This window comes from Dreissena polymorpha, chromosome 6 (genome assembly GCF_020536995.1).
Source record: "Dreissena polymorpha isolate Duluth1 chromosome 6, UMN_Dpol_1.0, whole genome shotgun sequence".
Taxonomy (NCBI): Eukaryota; Metazoa; Mollusca; class Bivalvia; order Myida; family Dreissenidae; genus Dreissena; species Dreissena polymorpha.
Window position 1 is genome coordinate 14,790,696 of NC_068360.1, and position 16,061 is coordinate 14,806,756.

Genomic DNA, 16,061 nt, shown 5'->3' on the forward strand with positions numbered 1-16,061 from the left:
GTGTATGGATTTTTTAATGGTATACATTTGATCGTAACGATTTCGTCAATTTGATATTTTAAATAAATACATATCTACCGGTACTTAAAAAAGAGTTAATATAAATCGTTATAAGACATGCCTGTCCGGATATATTTTATTTGAAAACCCGTCGATATGGCTTTGCAATAAACAACATACAAAACCAGAAATTAAGTGTCATTTGGGACAGTCACAAGTTTTTCCTCTATCTTGGGCCAAGAGTTTTGTTTGATCTCCGAACACCAATGAGGTGACTGTATAGGATGCGTGTATGTTTGCATCGGAGAGCCATGCACCTTATGCACGAACATTTCTTACGCTTAAAGGGGCCTTTTCACGTTTTGGTAAATTGACAAAATAAAAAAGTTTCATATTCGCAAATTTTCGTTGTAGTTATTATATTTGTGAGGAAACAGTAATACTGAACATTTACCATGCTTAAGTTTATTCATTATATGTATCTTTTGAAGATTAAAAAACCTGAAAATTATGAAGCGTTGCAAAGCGAAACGATTGAATAATTTGTTGTAAAGTTCTGTTGTTGTTGTATTTGGTTACACTACGAGGATTGCTTATTTTAAGTATAAAATACATCACCATGATGACGGATGGCCGAGTTTATTTTTTTTTCTAGAGCATTTTAGATCTAATGTTTACATTTATCAATATAAAGTATTTTCTAACAAACTTCAATTCACGCCAAAATCTGTGAAAAGGTCCCTTTAAGAGTAACGCGTACACTTTGGTATAATTTAAAAAAATAAGCTTTAATCCTGAGAATTAGGAGTCCTATATAGATTAATAGTTTAGGTACGTCGGACTTCAAATCAGAGCAGCGCTTATATTCAATTTTATTTAAATCTCACTTTAAAGCACTTACATACTCGAACGTTTGCTTGGTTTGGTAGACTTCGGGTAATGGGGTGCTTCGAACATACCGTATCTATATTTTAACAGTAAATACATGTCTCTAATATATTCATTTAAACATTTACAAAAGAGTTAATGGTTAAAATGTGTTATATGTCAGAATACACATTATGTTTCAAAATTTGACGCATATCAAATAGTGTATTTGTATAATATCAATTAAACCGATAAAAACCAAGTACAGTAGGAGGATTTTGCGACTATCGGCTATCGGACTACTGTCGCGTACAGCACGCTGAGTACATTTTAAACGCCCCTCTTTATCTCTCAATTACTCACTATCGTAGCGTGGAACAGAAAAGCAGTACGTTATGTCCAGTAGGCATTGAAAATGTCATTCATCAAACATTTCGCTTAGAGGAGTGCAGTCTGTGAAATGATGTGACAAAGATTTAAAATTATTAGTACACAACATCTGTGCGGAAAATTATTCACTCGGTGACATTTGTTTTTGAGGATTTTTATTTACTTTCACTTTGAATAGGCTATTTTGATAGTGTCGGTTTTCACGGATTTTATATATTCGAAATGGCCCGTTTAACGTGTGTCGGAGTTATTATATTCAGTGTGTTCGGAATCATTTATTCTCTAAGTACTGGCACATTACACTGTAGGGGTGTAAAAGACGAATTCGCAAAAATTAGTAGTCAGGATTTGGTTCCCGATTTACCTACAATCGGTGAGTTTATTTAATCATGCAGTATCACCTGTCAATTGTGTTCAACATCAGAGGGCCGCGGGGGACCTTGTACTTTATCGTACTTTAGTCTATAATAACATTAAATAAAGTAGTGTCGATTTATTATATTAGCTGAACTTAGAGTTATAATAATAGTATAATAAATAAAGTAATGCTACTTAATAATTATTATTGTTAGAATATACGATCAGCCTGATATTGATATTGATGGTTAATCATAAATGCATTTGATACATTAACATCGAGTTAATTATTGTATTTATTTATGTATTTATTTGATTAGCTATCAGAAGGATTTAAGTCCTTTTTCACTTATTCAACAAAAACAAATAACGATTTTCTTTTAACTGAAACAAATCATACAATATTGTGGCTGTTGCAATTCAAGCATGCTACAATTAAAGGGGCCTTTTCACAGATTTTGGCATATTTTGAAGTTTGTCATTAAATGCTTTATATTGATAATTGTAAACATTGGATCTTTAAAGCTCCAGTAAAAAATCAAGAATAAAATAAAAAAAAGGAAAAAAAGTAGCCGGTACCAGGGCTTGAACCAGTGACTCCAGGATTCCTGGAGTAAGTCTGAAGTAAAAACGCATTAGCTCTCTCGGCTATTCCGCCGGGTATACACTGCTATGGTATTTTATACCTATATAAGCAATCTTCGTAGTTTCGTAAATTTAAACGACAACAACAGAACTCTCCAAATTATTCAATCATTTCGCGTTGCAACGCTTTATAATTTTAAGGTTTTCAAATCGTCAAAAGATACATATAATGGCTATATTGGACTATGGTAAATGTTCAGTAATACTGTTTCCTCACAAATATCATAACTAAAACGAAAATTTGCGAATCTGAAACAACTTTTCAATTTTGTCAATTTACCAAACCGTGAAAAGATCCCTTTAATGTTCGTATTTAGTCTCTTGTTGGCTATTATTTTAATGTCATTTATTAATTTCTCAATAATTGATTGTATCTCTGTAGTACTTAACTATACATAGACTTAATTACCCTTAAATCCTCCACTTACAGGGGGTTTTCTGCTATGTAAAAAAGGCCATAAAAATGGACCCAAAGCAAACAGACCCCAGATCCCAAACCGAAAATATATTTTTTTTTAAATATTTTTTTTTTTAGAAAGAAGTGTCTTATGATTTAATATGATTATTAGACTCTATATCTCATTTTTTTTAAACAACCTACAAAATATATAACCTTAATTTATATGATTTTGATCCAAAATGGCCAGGAAAAGACCTGTTGTATCAATATCTGTTTATAAAAAATCACAATTTGGTCCTTTTTGTGGGTAAAAAATTCCCAATTTTGCCACTTTTATCGATTACAAAAAAAAATCCCGATATGACCAGACTCCTTTTCTTAAAATGGCTGGAAAAACCCCTGACTTACATAATTCTCTCCTTTAAAATCAGTAATTTGAACTTCCAGTGAGTCAAATCATAGATTAGCACAGGCTAATCAGAGACGACACTTTTTGCTTAACTGGATTTTTGCTAAGGAAAGACTTCCTCTAAATCAAAAATACAATAACCGCAGAAAATGTAATCCTTGATTAGCCTGTGCAGGGTGCACAGGCTTATCATGGATGATACTCTCTGCACATGCATTCAACCCGCATTTCACAGAGCAAGGCTCATTTATAAGAACACTGCACATCAGGAAGGCAAATAAACTTCTGACGTTGCCTTATACTTAGGTACAGCTTTGTTGCCTCATACTTAGGTACAGCTTCGTTGCCTTATACTTTGGTACAGCTTCGTTGCCTTATACTTAGGTACAGCTTCGTTGCCTTATACTTAGGTACAGCTTCGTTTCCTTATACATAGGAACAGCTTCGTTGCCTTATACTTAGGAACAGCTTCATTGCCTTATACTTAGGTACAGCTTCGTTGCCTTATACATAGGAACAGCTTCGTTGCCTTATACTTAGGTACAGCTTCATTGCCTTATACTTAGGAACAGCTTCATTGCCTTATACTTAGGTACAGCTTCATTGCCTTATACTTAGGTACAGCTTCATTGCCTTATACTTAGGTACAGCTTCGTTGCCTTATACTTAGGTACAGCTTCATTGCCTTATACTTAGATACAGCTTCATTGCCTTATACTTAGGTACAGCTTCATTGCCTTATACTTAGGTACAGCTTCATTGCCTTATACTTAGATACAGCTTCATTGCCTTATACTTAGGTACAGCTTCATTGCCTTATACTTAGATACAGCTTCATTGCCTTATACTTAGGTACAGCTTCATTGCCTTATACATAGGAACAGCTTCGTTGCCTTATACTTAGGTACAGCTTCATTGCCTTATACTTAGATACAGCTTCATTGCCTTATACTTAGGTACAGCTTCATTGCCTTATACTTAGGTACAGCTTCATTGCCTTATACTTAGGTACAGCTTCATTGCCTTATACTTAGGTACAGCTTCATTGCCTTATACTTAGGTACAGCTTCATTGCCTTATACTTAGGTACAGCTTCATTGCCTTATACTTAGGTACAGCTTCATTGCCTTATACTTAGAGTACAGCTTCATTGCCTTATACTTAGGATACAGCTTCATTGCCTTATACTTAGGTACAGCTTCATTGCCTTATACTTAGGTACAGCTTCATTGCCTTATACTTAGGTACAGCTTCATTGCCTTATACTTAGGTACAGCTTCGTTGCCTTATACTTAGGTACAGCTTCATTGCCTTATACTTAGATACAGCTTCATTGCCTTATACTTAGGTACAGCTTCATTGCCTTATACTTAGGTACAGCTTCATTGCCTTATACTTAGATACAGCTTCATTGCCTTATACTTAGGTACAGCTTCATTGCCTTATACTTAGGATACAGCTTCATTGCCTTATACTTAGGTACAGCTTCATTGCCTTATAACCTTACTTAGGTACAGCTTCATTGCCTTATACTTAGATACAGCTTCATTGCCTTATACTTAGATACAGCTTCATTGCCTTATACTTAGGTACAGCTTCATTGCCTTATACTTTGGTACAGCTTCGTTGCCTTATACTTAGGTACAGCTTCATTGCTTTATACTTAGGTACAGCTTCATTGCCTTATACTTAGGTACAGCTTCATTGCCTTATACTTAGATACAGCTTCGTTGCCTTATACTTAGGTACAGCTTCGTTGCCTTATACTTAGGTACAGCTTCATTGCCTTATACTTTGGTACAGCTTCGTTGCCTTATACTTAGGTACAGCTTCGTTTCCTTATACATAGGAACAGCTTCGTTGCCTTATACTTAGGTACAGCTTCGTTGCCTTATACTTAGGTACAGCTTCGTTTCCTTATACATAGGAACAGCTTCGTTGCCTTATACTTTGGTACAGCTTCGTTGCCTTATACTTAGGTACAGCTTCGTTGCCTTATACATAGGAACAGCTTCGTTGCCTTATACTTAGGTACAGCTTCGTTGCCTTATACTTAGGAACAGCTTCATTGCCTTATACTTAGGTACAGCTTCGTTGCCTTATACTTTGGTACAGCTTCGTTGCCTTATACTTAGGTACAGCTTCGTTGCCTTATACTTAGGTACAGCTTTGTTGCCTCATACTTAGGTACAGCTTCGTTGCCTTATACTTAGGTACAGCTTCGTTGCCTTATACTTAGGTACAGCTTCGTTGCCTTATACTTCGGTACAGCTTCGTTGCCTTATACTTTGGTACAGCTTCGTTGCCTTATACTTAGATACAGCTTCGTTGCCTTATACTTAGGTACAGCTTCGTTGCCTTATACTTAGGTACAGCTTCGTTGCCTTATACTTAGGTACAGCTTCGTTGCCTTATACTTAGTACAGCTTCGTTGCCTTATACTTAGGTACAGCTTCGTTGCCTTATACTTAGGTACAGCTTCGTTGCCTTATACTTAGGTACAGCTTCGTTGCCTTATACTTAGATACAGCTTCGTTGCCTTATACTTTGGTACAGCTTCGTTGCCTTATACTTAGATACAGCTTCGTTGCCTTATACTTAGGTACAGCTTCGTTTATGAACTATCATACTTAGGTACAGCTTCTTTTATGAACTATCATAATTTGAAATTTTTAAGCTCAAAGTTGACATGCGCATATATAATGTATCGTATGTTTATTTTGCACAGGGCTTACAAGATTAGTTATTTACATGATTAGGCATTGTATAGGAAAGTACATGATCATGTATTGTATAGGGAATATATTTTAAACAAATTGTAAATTGCACAATCAAATGAAGTGAAAATGATGAATATTCAATTACTTCACTCATTCAACACTGTTACCAGGCAGGGCCCTCAATCTATCAAATCTGCCGCCGAATTTCGGTGGCAGTCCCCCACCTGAAAAGTTTACTTTTTTCCCCTTTTGGGGGGAAAAATTCCCCCTAAAAAAAAATATTATTTTTTTTATATTTTTTTTTTAATAGAAAGATGTGTCTCATGATTATTATATCTCAATTCTATTTCAATTTAATCTTTTCAAACATACTAAGTTATGAAAAATGCAATGAATATAGTGCAAACATGTACACATGAAATAATGAGAGAGAAAGTAAAAAAATCCCCTAAAAAGGGAAATGCAGCGAAAATTCCCCCTCCTAAGGGCTGTGGACCTCTTCCCCCAAAGTAGTGTGAGAAAAAAATCCTTATTTTTGACTCCTACAAACAATATGCCTCACATCATTTTGACACAAATGTTACCAAAAGCTTCCTAAAAATTAAATTGTTAAATCATACAATTTCTTTTGTAGCCTTGTGTTTCACTTAAATGTATGCAAAACAGCATGTGCAGACTATTGAACAAATATGTGAAAACAAAATAACTCCTGATTTCAGAATTATGACCCCATGAAATTTCATTTCAGCCCTGAAAATTTCAAGTGATGGTGTCATTTGCCTCCTGGTTTAACAAATCTATTGAAATCCTTGTTTATATATCACTTGTCCAGACAGATCCGGTAACATTTACATGAACTTTACAAACATACATGCTAAAATTCTATTTGAGCACAATCAAAATGTCATTTAAGGATATAGCCCAAATAAAAGACAATTCACAAAAAAAAAGTATAAAATGAAAATGTGTGTCATGTATCCCAAGCTGTATTAACCCTTTCTCCCATCAGAAGCAAAGTGAAAATGGCTATGTGCAAACAGCATAAAACCAGAACAGCCTTCGAGTAACTCGCAGTCTGTTCAGGTTTTATGCTGTTTGCTGCTCATCAGTATCTTAAGGTTAGAAATGAAGCCTTTAAGACTTGAATTAAGTAAGAAAGGTAAATAATAAAATGTAACTTTCTAATTAAGTAAGAAAGGTAAATAATGAAATGTAACTTTCTAAAGTACTACAAATGTGTCAAAATACGTATCTTGGTGGTAAAGGGTTAAGGATAGCCCAAATAAAAGACAATAGGCAAAAAAAGTATAGCATGAAAATGTGTGGCATGTATCCGAAGCTGTATTAAACATGAAGCGCTGCACTTGTTGATTATCCTCCAGTCTATTCCGCCATCGGCACATAATCCAAGCACCATTTACTGGCATAGCAGGAAATTATTGCGCAATAAATTTTCAGTATCAGATTTTTATCATTTGTTAATGGAATATTAAGACATGCTCATTCAGTGTCATCGGTAAAGTACATCAGTAATTAATCATTAAATGATGATGGGTAATTGATTGATAAAATCTAATAACTTCCAGTAATGACGTCCTAAAACTAGGTCATTTGTTTAAATCCTAGAAAAACCTTCGTACCACTCTAGCAGCCACATTAACGACATAGTCTTGATAAAATGTTGTCAGAATGTATATCTTGCTTACAAACTTAACCCTTTGCATGCTGGGAAATTTGTCGTCTGCTAAAATGTCGTCTGCAGAATTTCTAAAATTAGCATTTTCTTCGATTTTTTTCAAAGAATACTATCAGAATAGCAAACAGTTTGGATCCTGATGAGACGCCACGTTCTGTGGCGTCTCATCTGGATCCAAACTGTTTGCAAAGGCCTTTAAAATTCAGCTCCAGCGCTTTAAGGGTCTGACATTGTTTGAATATTGGTCACAGTGTTTTTTTACAGTCAAATTTGGGGCCGGTAAGGGGACCCATTCCCAATAGAAAAAAGTAAATATTTTCCCAAATTGTACCTAAAAATTCCCAATGGAAGGTTTTCAAAAAAGGAATATTTTTTTAATAAGTCTTAACATGTCAATTATCTTCAAATCCAAATCTAAGCTGAACCTTAGAAAATATAATATTGAAATCACTTTTATTATCAATTTTAGAAAATGTAATATTGAAATCACTTTTATTATCAATTTTAAAATATTTGTAAGCATACAATCAACAATATTTATTTCCCAATTTTAGGCAACAGTACATGATATTTCCCAATCCAAAGGGACCTGGCCCTATTCCCAAAATGGAGAAAAAATACACTGGGTCAGTAAGGGTCAAATTTTATGTCACCAGGACAGTTGTTGGACGATGGATGTCTCTTTTTCATCTGGCCCTCTTGTTGTTGTGACAGTGTTTTATTTAGTTAGGCCCGTCAATAGTGTGATTAATATTAAATTAAGCCTTATGGACGCCATTTTGTTTGGTTTACGTCGAGTGAATATAAATGATCGGCCCACTGGGCCAATTAAAAGATTCTGTGGCTCACGCCAAATGGCCCACGCCGGACATTCATTTTTTTTATTCATAGTAAAACTATGAATTATACATTTTTATCACCGGTATTTTTGTTTTATGAATGTTATTTTGAAATTGCTTTTTTCATACATTTAATAAAAATGTGTTTCTTTTTAAGGAAATGGTGATACAATTTTTGATTTTTTTTGAGTCAGCAAAATTTTAATTAACAAGTCTCTTTAAGAGGCAAGGATGACTAACAAGTTGTCATATGACAATGCTTCGTATTATAAAAGACTTCAGAATGTTATCATCTACAAATCCTAGTGAAACCTTTGATCAACAATACAGCCTTTAGAAAACACTGCTATGAACGGAATTCTAATGTTAGATTGGACTCTGATATGTTTAATTTATTGCCAATGGAGAAGACATTTTCAAGTTAAAGGGATATTATCCTTAATATTATTTGCTCATATCGCAGGCAGTGTGTTTTTTTCGTTATAATTCGGGGCCCCATTACTAATCGAAAAAGTATATATTTTTCCAAAATGGGCCTTAAAAATTCCCAATTTAATTTTTCATTATGCCCCCCTTCGAAGAAGAGGGGTATATTGCTTTGCTCATGTCGGTCTGTCGGTCGGTCGGTCTGTCCGTCCACCAGGTGGTTGTCAGACGATAACTCAAGAACGCTTGGGCCTAGGATCATGAAACTTCATAGGTACATTGATCATGACTCGCAGATGACCCCTATTGATTTTGAGGTCACTAGGTCAAAGGTCAAGGTCACTTTGACCAGAAATAGTAAAATGGTTTTTGAATGATAACTCAAGAACGCATACGCCTAGGATCATGAAACTTCATGGGTAGATTGATCATGACTTGCAGATGACCCCTATTGATTTTGAGGTCACTAGGTCAAAGGTCAAGGTCAAGGTGACCCGAAATAGTAAAATGGCTTACGGATGATAACTCAAGAATGCATACGCCTAGGATCATGAAACTTCATGGGTAGATTGATCATGACTCGCAGCTGAATCCTATTGATTTTGAGGTCACTAGGTCAAAGGACAAGGTCACAGTGACCCGAAATAGTAAAATGATTTTCGGATGATAACTCAAGAACGCTTTTGCCTAGGATCATGACACTTCATAGGTACATTGATCATGACCCGCAGATGACCCCTATTGATTTTCAGGTCACTAGGTCAAAGGTCAAGGTCACAGTGACAAAAATCGTATTCACACAATGGCTGCCACTACAACGGACAGCCCATATGGGGGTCATGCATGTTTTACAAACAGCCCTTGTTTTTTATTTTTTAAAAAGAATTTAACATATAATTCATTTCCCATTCAGCGCTATAAGTTGAACATTAGACTAGTAAATATAATAATGAAAACACTTATTCTCAATTTTGAAGCATGTGTAAGCTTAAAAAACAACACTCATTTCCCAATTTTAGTCAAAATGAAGTGATTTTTCCCAATTCAAAGTGACTCTTTCCCATTCCTAAAATGGTAAAAAAAACACTGGCAAGGGATTCGAAAGGAGTCAATTTTATAATCTTCTGCCTAATAATTAATTTAAAAGAATGCACTTACTAACTAGTAAATGAAAATTTTACTTTGGATTTCTACTTAGGCATAAAAATGTTGTCTGTTTCCACTAAACCGACCCACCCAAATTTTTTTTGCCAACCCTCAACTTGCATACTAGACAAGACTAGACAAAGTCATTCGCGTGGTCTGCAAAAGTGACATTTATAGTAGTTTATGTGTATATACAGCATGATATTTGTCATCCATGAAGAACAGTGAAGAATACAAATGTCATAGTAATTACTTATCCACATAATAACTGTTTATCTTATTCATTTTTAATGGCTGGTATTTAATTAAAAATAACTTTAATGGTGTGATAATAGAAACAGGTACACTGAGTGTGGGAAATATGGGATTAGTAATGATAACATGGCACTGGTGTGATATTTGGGGTTTTGTGAAAATAGAGTGTTTTTTATTCAAAATCGGCCCCATTCCCAACAGAACAAAGAATATATTTTTCCCAAATGGGAGCAAAAAATATTCAATGGAAGGTTTCCAAAAAAAATAATATTTTTTGTTCTCAATATTTTGTTAAACTCCCATCCATATAATTTCAACCTTAGTAAATATAATACCGAAAACACTTGTACTATCAATTTTTAAGCAATTGTTACCAAAACAACAACACTAATTTCCCCAATTTTAGTCAAAACGCCGCAAATTTTCCCGATCAAAAGGGAACCCGACCCCATTACCAAAACGGTGAAAAAACACTGATGTATGATCCTCTTTCTTGGAAAACAGGGCTTGATGCATGTGCATAAAGTGTCCCCCCAGAGTAGCCAGTGCAGTCCACGCAGGCTAATCCTGGACAACACGTTTCTTTTCTTTTTTATAAGAAGTCTCTTCTCAGCAAACATTCAATAAAGGTGAAAAGTGTTGTACCTGATTAGCCTGTGCACAGTGCACAGGCTAATAATTGGGAGGACACTTTACGCACATGCATGAAACCCCATTTTTCGAGAGCAAGCCACATTATGTTCAGGCCAGGATGTCCTCATATTTGTTTCACTATTTTAGGAATGGGTGGATGACTCATTGAAATGGAAATGTTTTGTGTCATAAAATCATTCAACCATGTTCAGTGGTTCTTTTGAAAAGAAACTTAATAAAATTTGCAGAACCAAATGTTTCCAACTGTTTTGTGAAATCAGTGTAATGACCTGTCTTACTGACATAGGTAAATAATTATAACGCTGTTACTTTTTTGTTGCTGAAAGTTCAAACAATTTACTTAAAAAGATAATTATTCAGTGTTTTTTTCTTCGATTTTCATGATTTTGAGAATGGGGCCCTTTGGAATGTGAAATATTGCTTCCTTTTGACTAAAATTGGAAAATTAGTGTTGTTGATTTTATGCTAACAACAACATTAAAATTGATAATAAAAGTGATCTCAATGTTATATTTGGGAAAAATATATACTTTATTCATCGCGTCCTTTTGACTAAAATTGGAAAGATAGTGTTGTTGATTTTATGCTAACAAATACATTAAAATTGATAATAAAAGTGATCTCAATATTATATTTGGGAAAAATATTTACTTTATTCTTTGAGAATGGGTCCTCCTACTGGACCTAAATTTGAACGATAAAAGACACTGTTATTGTTGTACAATCTTATATGGAGGTTTGCACTTAAAATGAACTTATAAAATACTGAGCTATTAACAAAATTGAGATGATCTGTCTACAGCCCGTTATAAATATAATCTGTCAAAATTAAGATTCAAACAATGCTCAAAGCAGATAAAATATTTCCTTCAGGCCAATGAACTTGGCATACTGAAGCATGAAATATTAATAATTGATTATATATGACAATCTGAAAATAACGGAGCCAATTTTAAAAATTAACTAAGTGGAATATTGATCACCTGTGTACATGTGGTTTAGATTACTATCTGTATGCGTGTCTGTCAAATTTCCTTAAATTTATCCATCCAGCCATAATGCAATAATTTGTGGTCACCCAGTCGTTGATTTTGGTCATGCGCATTAATTTGTTTATTGTGGTACAACGTTTGTAATTGATAAGCATTTCATTTGGTGTTTAATCTAGCATTACAATATTAATGTATACGCCTTAAAATAATAGACCCTGCTCTCTGTCGGGCCAAAACAAGACTTCACCTTAGAGATGACGCCTTACACATATGAAAGTGACGAAATACTGGTCATCATTACAAACTCAAAGCCATAAGCTTTTAACTTTATTATAAGCCAACAATAAAATTCGCAGAGCCAACCTTAGTTGCCAAATATAAAGATATTTGTAACCAGCGATTTGTTTTGCCCAATTGGGAAAAGTACCAGTGCCAGCCCAATTGGGAAAAATTACCGCGTAAAAAACTGACAGTTTGAAATTCGCGTTGTGATTAGTCTTCAGATCAGGAAATTGGTGTATCCTATTAGTTGCTAAACAATACTTAAAATTGATAACTTAGTGTTGTCAAGTTGTCGATATTATATTTTCTGCATAGGGAAATAAACTAAAATTATTTATTACAGCAGCGGGGAACTTTTAAGGTTTTGTATCCCCATTGGGAAAATGCTTTTTTCCAGTACTTTATAAAGAAGGAAAAAAAATCGCTGATAATGTAACATCTTCTCTTTGTAGTGATCTTCATCCCATTTCCGCAGATTTTCATTTTTTCTTATGAATGTGGAATAACCCATGAATATTTTTTTCCATTTACTTTGTAATGGTTTCTTAGTAAAAACAGGAAGGGATTACTTTGTAATGGTTTCTTGGTAAAAATAGGAAGGGAATGTTCACCATTTTGTGTAGCGGCTTACTGACAAATCAATTTTATGTCAAGTGCATGTTGGTTTAGGACAAATGCTTTTTGCATGGTGCTATTGGTTACCAACATACTGGTAATTCAGTTGGCATATTAATTTCTTTACATCACTTGATGAAACATAATTGCATCGGTCGTCACTTGATAAAAGTGAATATTATTTAGTGTATATGGTAATTACATCCATTTTGTTTCATTCTTATTCAAGTTCTAATCACTTTATTGTTTGTAAATAACAATTTTACACCAGTAATTACACTTGAGTTATTACACAAGCAATTCAATTCAACATTCACCAAAGCAATATGCACTAAGCATGATGCAAGCCATGATCCAGCAAGAGATTCATCAAATTCGTGATGACAATTTGCAATGTGGAATTCATACAAAGCCGAGAACCACAAATATTGGGAATATTAAACTCTAAGCTATTTGTCAACTATTAAACCATGAGCAATTTTTGTCAAAAAAGCCCTGTCTCTGCGAGTCAGTAAAATGCCAGAAACAGGCTTGTGCTGTTAGCACATGTAAATCAATGAATGGTTAATATATATATTTTTGGTCAGTATTTTCTTATGTCTGTCTTTGCGTGTCAGTCACAAAGCATGTTGATTATAAATACATCAAACTGGAATTGTCAAGGGATATTTTGTTGTCTTTACATTGTTAAATGATTTATGAAAATGGACAATGTCGTATTGAGCGCATAAGTTAATGCATCTGCTTAAATCCAATACGCACAGGCTTTCTGTAAATCAGGGACAACACTTCCTGCTTGAACTGGACTTTGACTAAGAAGAGACTTCTTTTTAACAGAAAATATTTGGGACTACACTTGATGGACATGCATTAAGCCTCATTTTCGCAGAGCAGGGCTCAAATACAGTTGTAATGTAGCTGAATACGTTATGAGCTGTGCTCTGTTTAATGAATGTCATAAAGTGTCGTCCCAGATTAGCTTTTGCAGTCCGCACAGACTAATCAGGGACGACACTTTCCGTTTTTATGATATGTTTTGTTTAAAGTCTCTTCTTAGCAAAAATCCAGTTAAAGCGGAAAGTGTTGTCCCTCATTAGCCTGTGCAGTCTAGCCTGTGCAGATTGCACAGGCTAATAAGGGATGACACTTTACGCACATGCATTAACCCCCTTTTTCACAGATCACGAACCAAATGCAAGGTATGAACACAATGATGTCATTAAGCAGCATGAATCCATTACCTATCATAGAGGACCAAAAAACAAAACCTCAGGGGAAAACATTTAGGTGCCTGCAGTAAGTTTGTTCCTTTGATTAGAAAGCACATACTTTTGGCACGCTAGAATTTTCATTCCCAAATGCATGTGGAAGGCTAATTGCCAAGCAGATGTTAAACATTTTTTATTAGAAGGTATTCATAACTTTACAGGCCACCTATTATATTCAAGTAAATAATATTATTGGTCGTTGAATATGTCATAAATGAAGCCATGATATGATTATGGTGTTATTGTGGTGCAATAAATTCCTGTTCAGTAACAAACTATGTGAGGTCAACTCAGGTGAGATATCAAACGTTCAGTGGATGTATATCAAAGTGCAGGCTAATGGTAGTAATATAGGCTAGATTACACTAATTGATGGACTATTTCTGTGTATCCATCTGATCTCTTGAGACCTGATAAGCCTTGGTTAATTAAATACAGGGATTAACACTGTTGGGCTACTTTTATAAGGATAATCTTATAATCCAGGAGGGGGAGATTCTAGTAGTACTCTGACTGGAGATTTGTATAAGTTATGATGTCTGTGTTTGGTTAAAGCATAGTTTTTTTTGCCCGATTGGGAAAAGTACATGTTCCAATTGGCAAACATTAGCTTGAAAAAACCTTAAATTAGGAAAATCATCGTTTTGAGATATTTATATTGGGAATATTGTTTTTTTTTAATTACTTGGTATAAATTGCACAAATTCAAATATTCATTTACATGCATTTTAGCTTGAAATGTCCAGTTTCAGTGCCCATTTTATTTGTTCACTAGCAGAAAATGCACTTTTAAAATGACAATTTGACGAAAAATGCCTTTGTTTTGGGAATTTTTCAGATGGCAAAATTGGGACATTTGTAGTTTTTTCTCAATTTGGTGAGAACCATAATTACGGGTACTTTATTAAAAAGGAAAAAGAAAATGCTGTAAAGGTCAAAAAAGTAATGTTAATTAGGCTGATCTAGGTTTTATTTGTGTATATTTATGCATGAAAACTCTATATGGCCATGCATGTGCTATTCTTTAAAGCTTGCAGTATTTCATCGGGCCATCTAGATACTTGGTATTTGTGCCAAACATTTGGTGCATGACTAGCATATCATTTCAAGTTTTTATGTAAGCCTATTAAACATTTGCATATTTCAAATTGCAATGCAAAGATATCTGTGCCCTAGTGTGGACTTTTTTTTATACAATCTGCAAAGGCCTTCAATCAGGTTACTTTAAAATGCGGGCATGGAGTGCAGGATTAACATGTTCTGCTAGGTGCAATTCAGAGAACTGTGGTGGGTACCGGACAGTTTGGTAGCATGGGTTTTTTTTATAGGGAAAGAAATCATTCTTGTATGTAAAAAATATGCTTTATAGCTATAAAATATTAAATGTCCAAAAGTAATCACTATTAAATGTGTTAAGTGTTCAAAGATAATGACAATAATTTGTTATGGGTGGGATTTACTACGTAAGCAACCATACTTACAAAAACGCTAACCTCTTGTTCTAAAGCATCATCACCTTTGAAGAAATCTGTCACATTATGCAGTTTTCCACTTCGATATTGCCACCAATGCCCTTAATACCAAAATAATGCATTGACCTAAAATTAAAACAAAGCAGTGACCCCATCTCCATGAGGTGAACATAAATCCTCCTTCCCCACGGTCGTTAATCACGGGCGCCACCTCTTTTTGCGATTTATTAATTAATTAGCTAATGCTACTTCCAGGCTGGCGCTAAGGACCGGATGTTTTTAAATTTCACGGATTATTCTTCAGGGTGTTTTATATGTTTTTTTTTCATCATATTGTGCATTATTTTTAAAATTGGGCCATTCAGCTAAGATTTATTTATTCACACATGTACAAAATCATATGATAACCACCCTTAAACAATTTTTACAATATTGCGAAATATGTTGGAAAAACATAAAACTTACTCACCCTGATTAATAATCCATTAAATTTCAAATCATCCAGTCCTTAGCGCCGGAAGTAGCTCGTTTATTAATACATCGCAAAAAAGAGGTGGGGCCAGTGATTAATGGCCGTGTTCTTGCTCCTGCCCTCTAAATCTTTGCACACTTAATTTGTAAGTGCAAG

The 16,061-nt window shown here is 34.5% G+C and overlaps 1 protein-coding gene across 1 annotated transcript in view; it reads left to right on the forward strand.

The window, feature by feature from the left end:
- Nucleotides 1-1,223: 1,223 nt before the first annotated feature.
- The window catches only part of LOC127835393 (glypican-5-like), a 104,458-nt gene continuing 89,620 nt past the window's right edge, over nt 1,224-16,061 (forward strand). Inside the window, exon 1 of the mRNA XM_052361804.1 lies at nt 1,224-1,630. Within this exon, the coding sequence (XP_052217764.1) occupies nt 1,480-1,630 (151 nt within the window). The 5' untranslated portion in view covers nt 1,224-1,479. The remainder of the gene's footprint in view (nt 1,631-16,061) is intronic.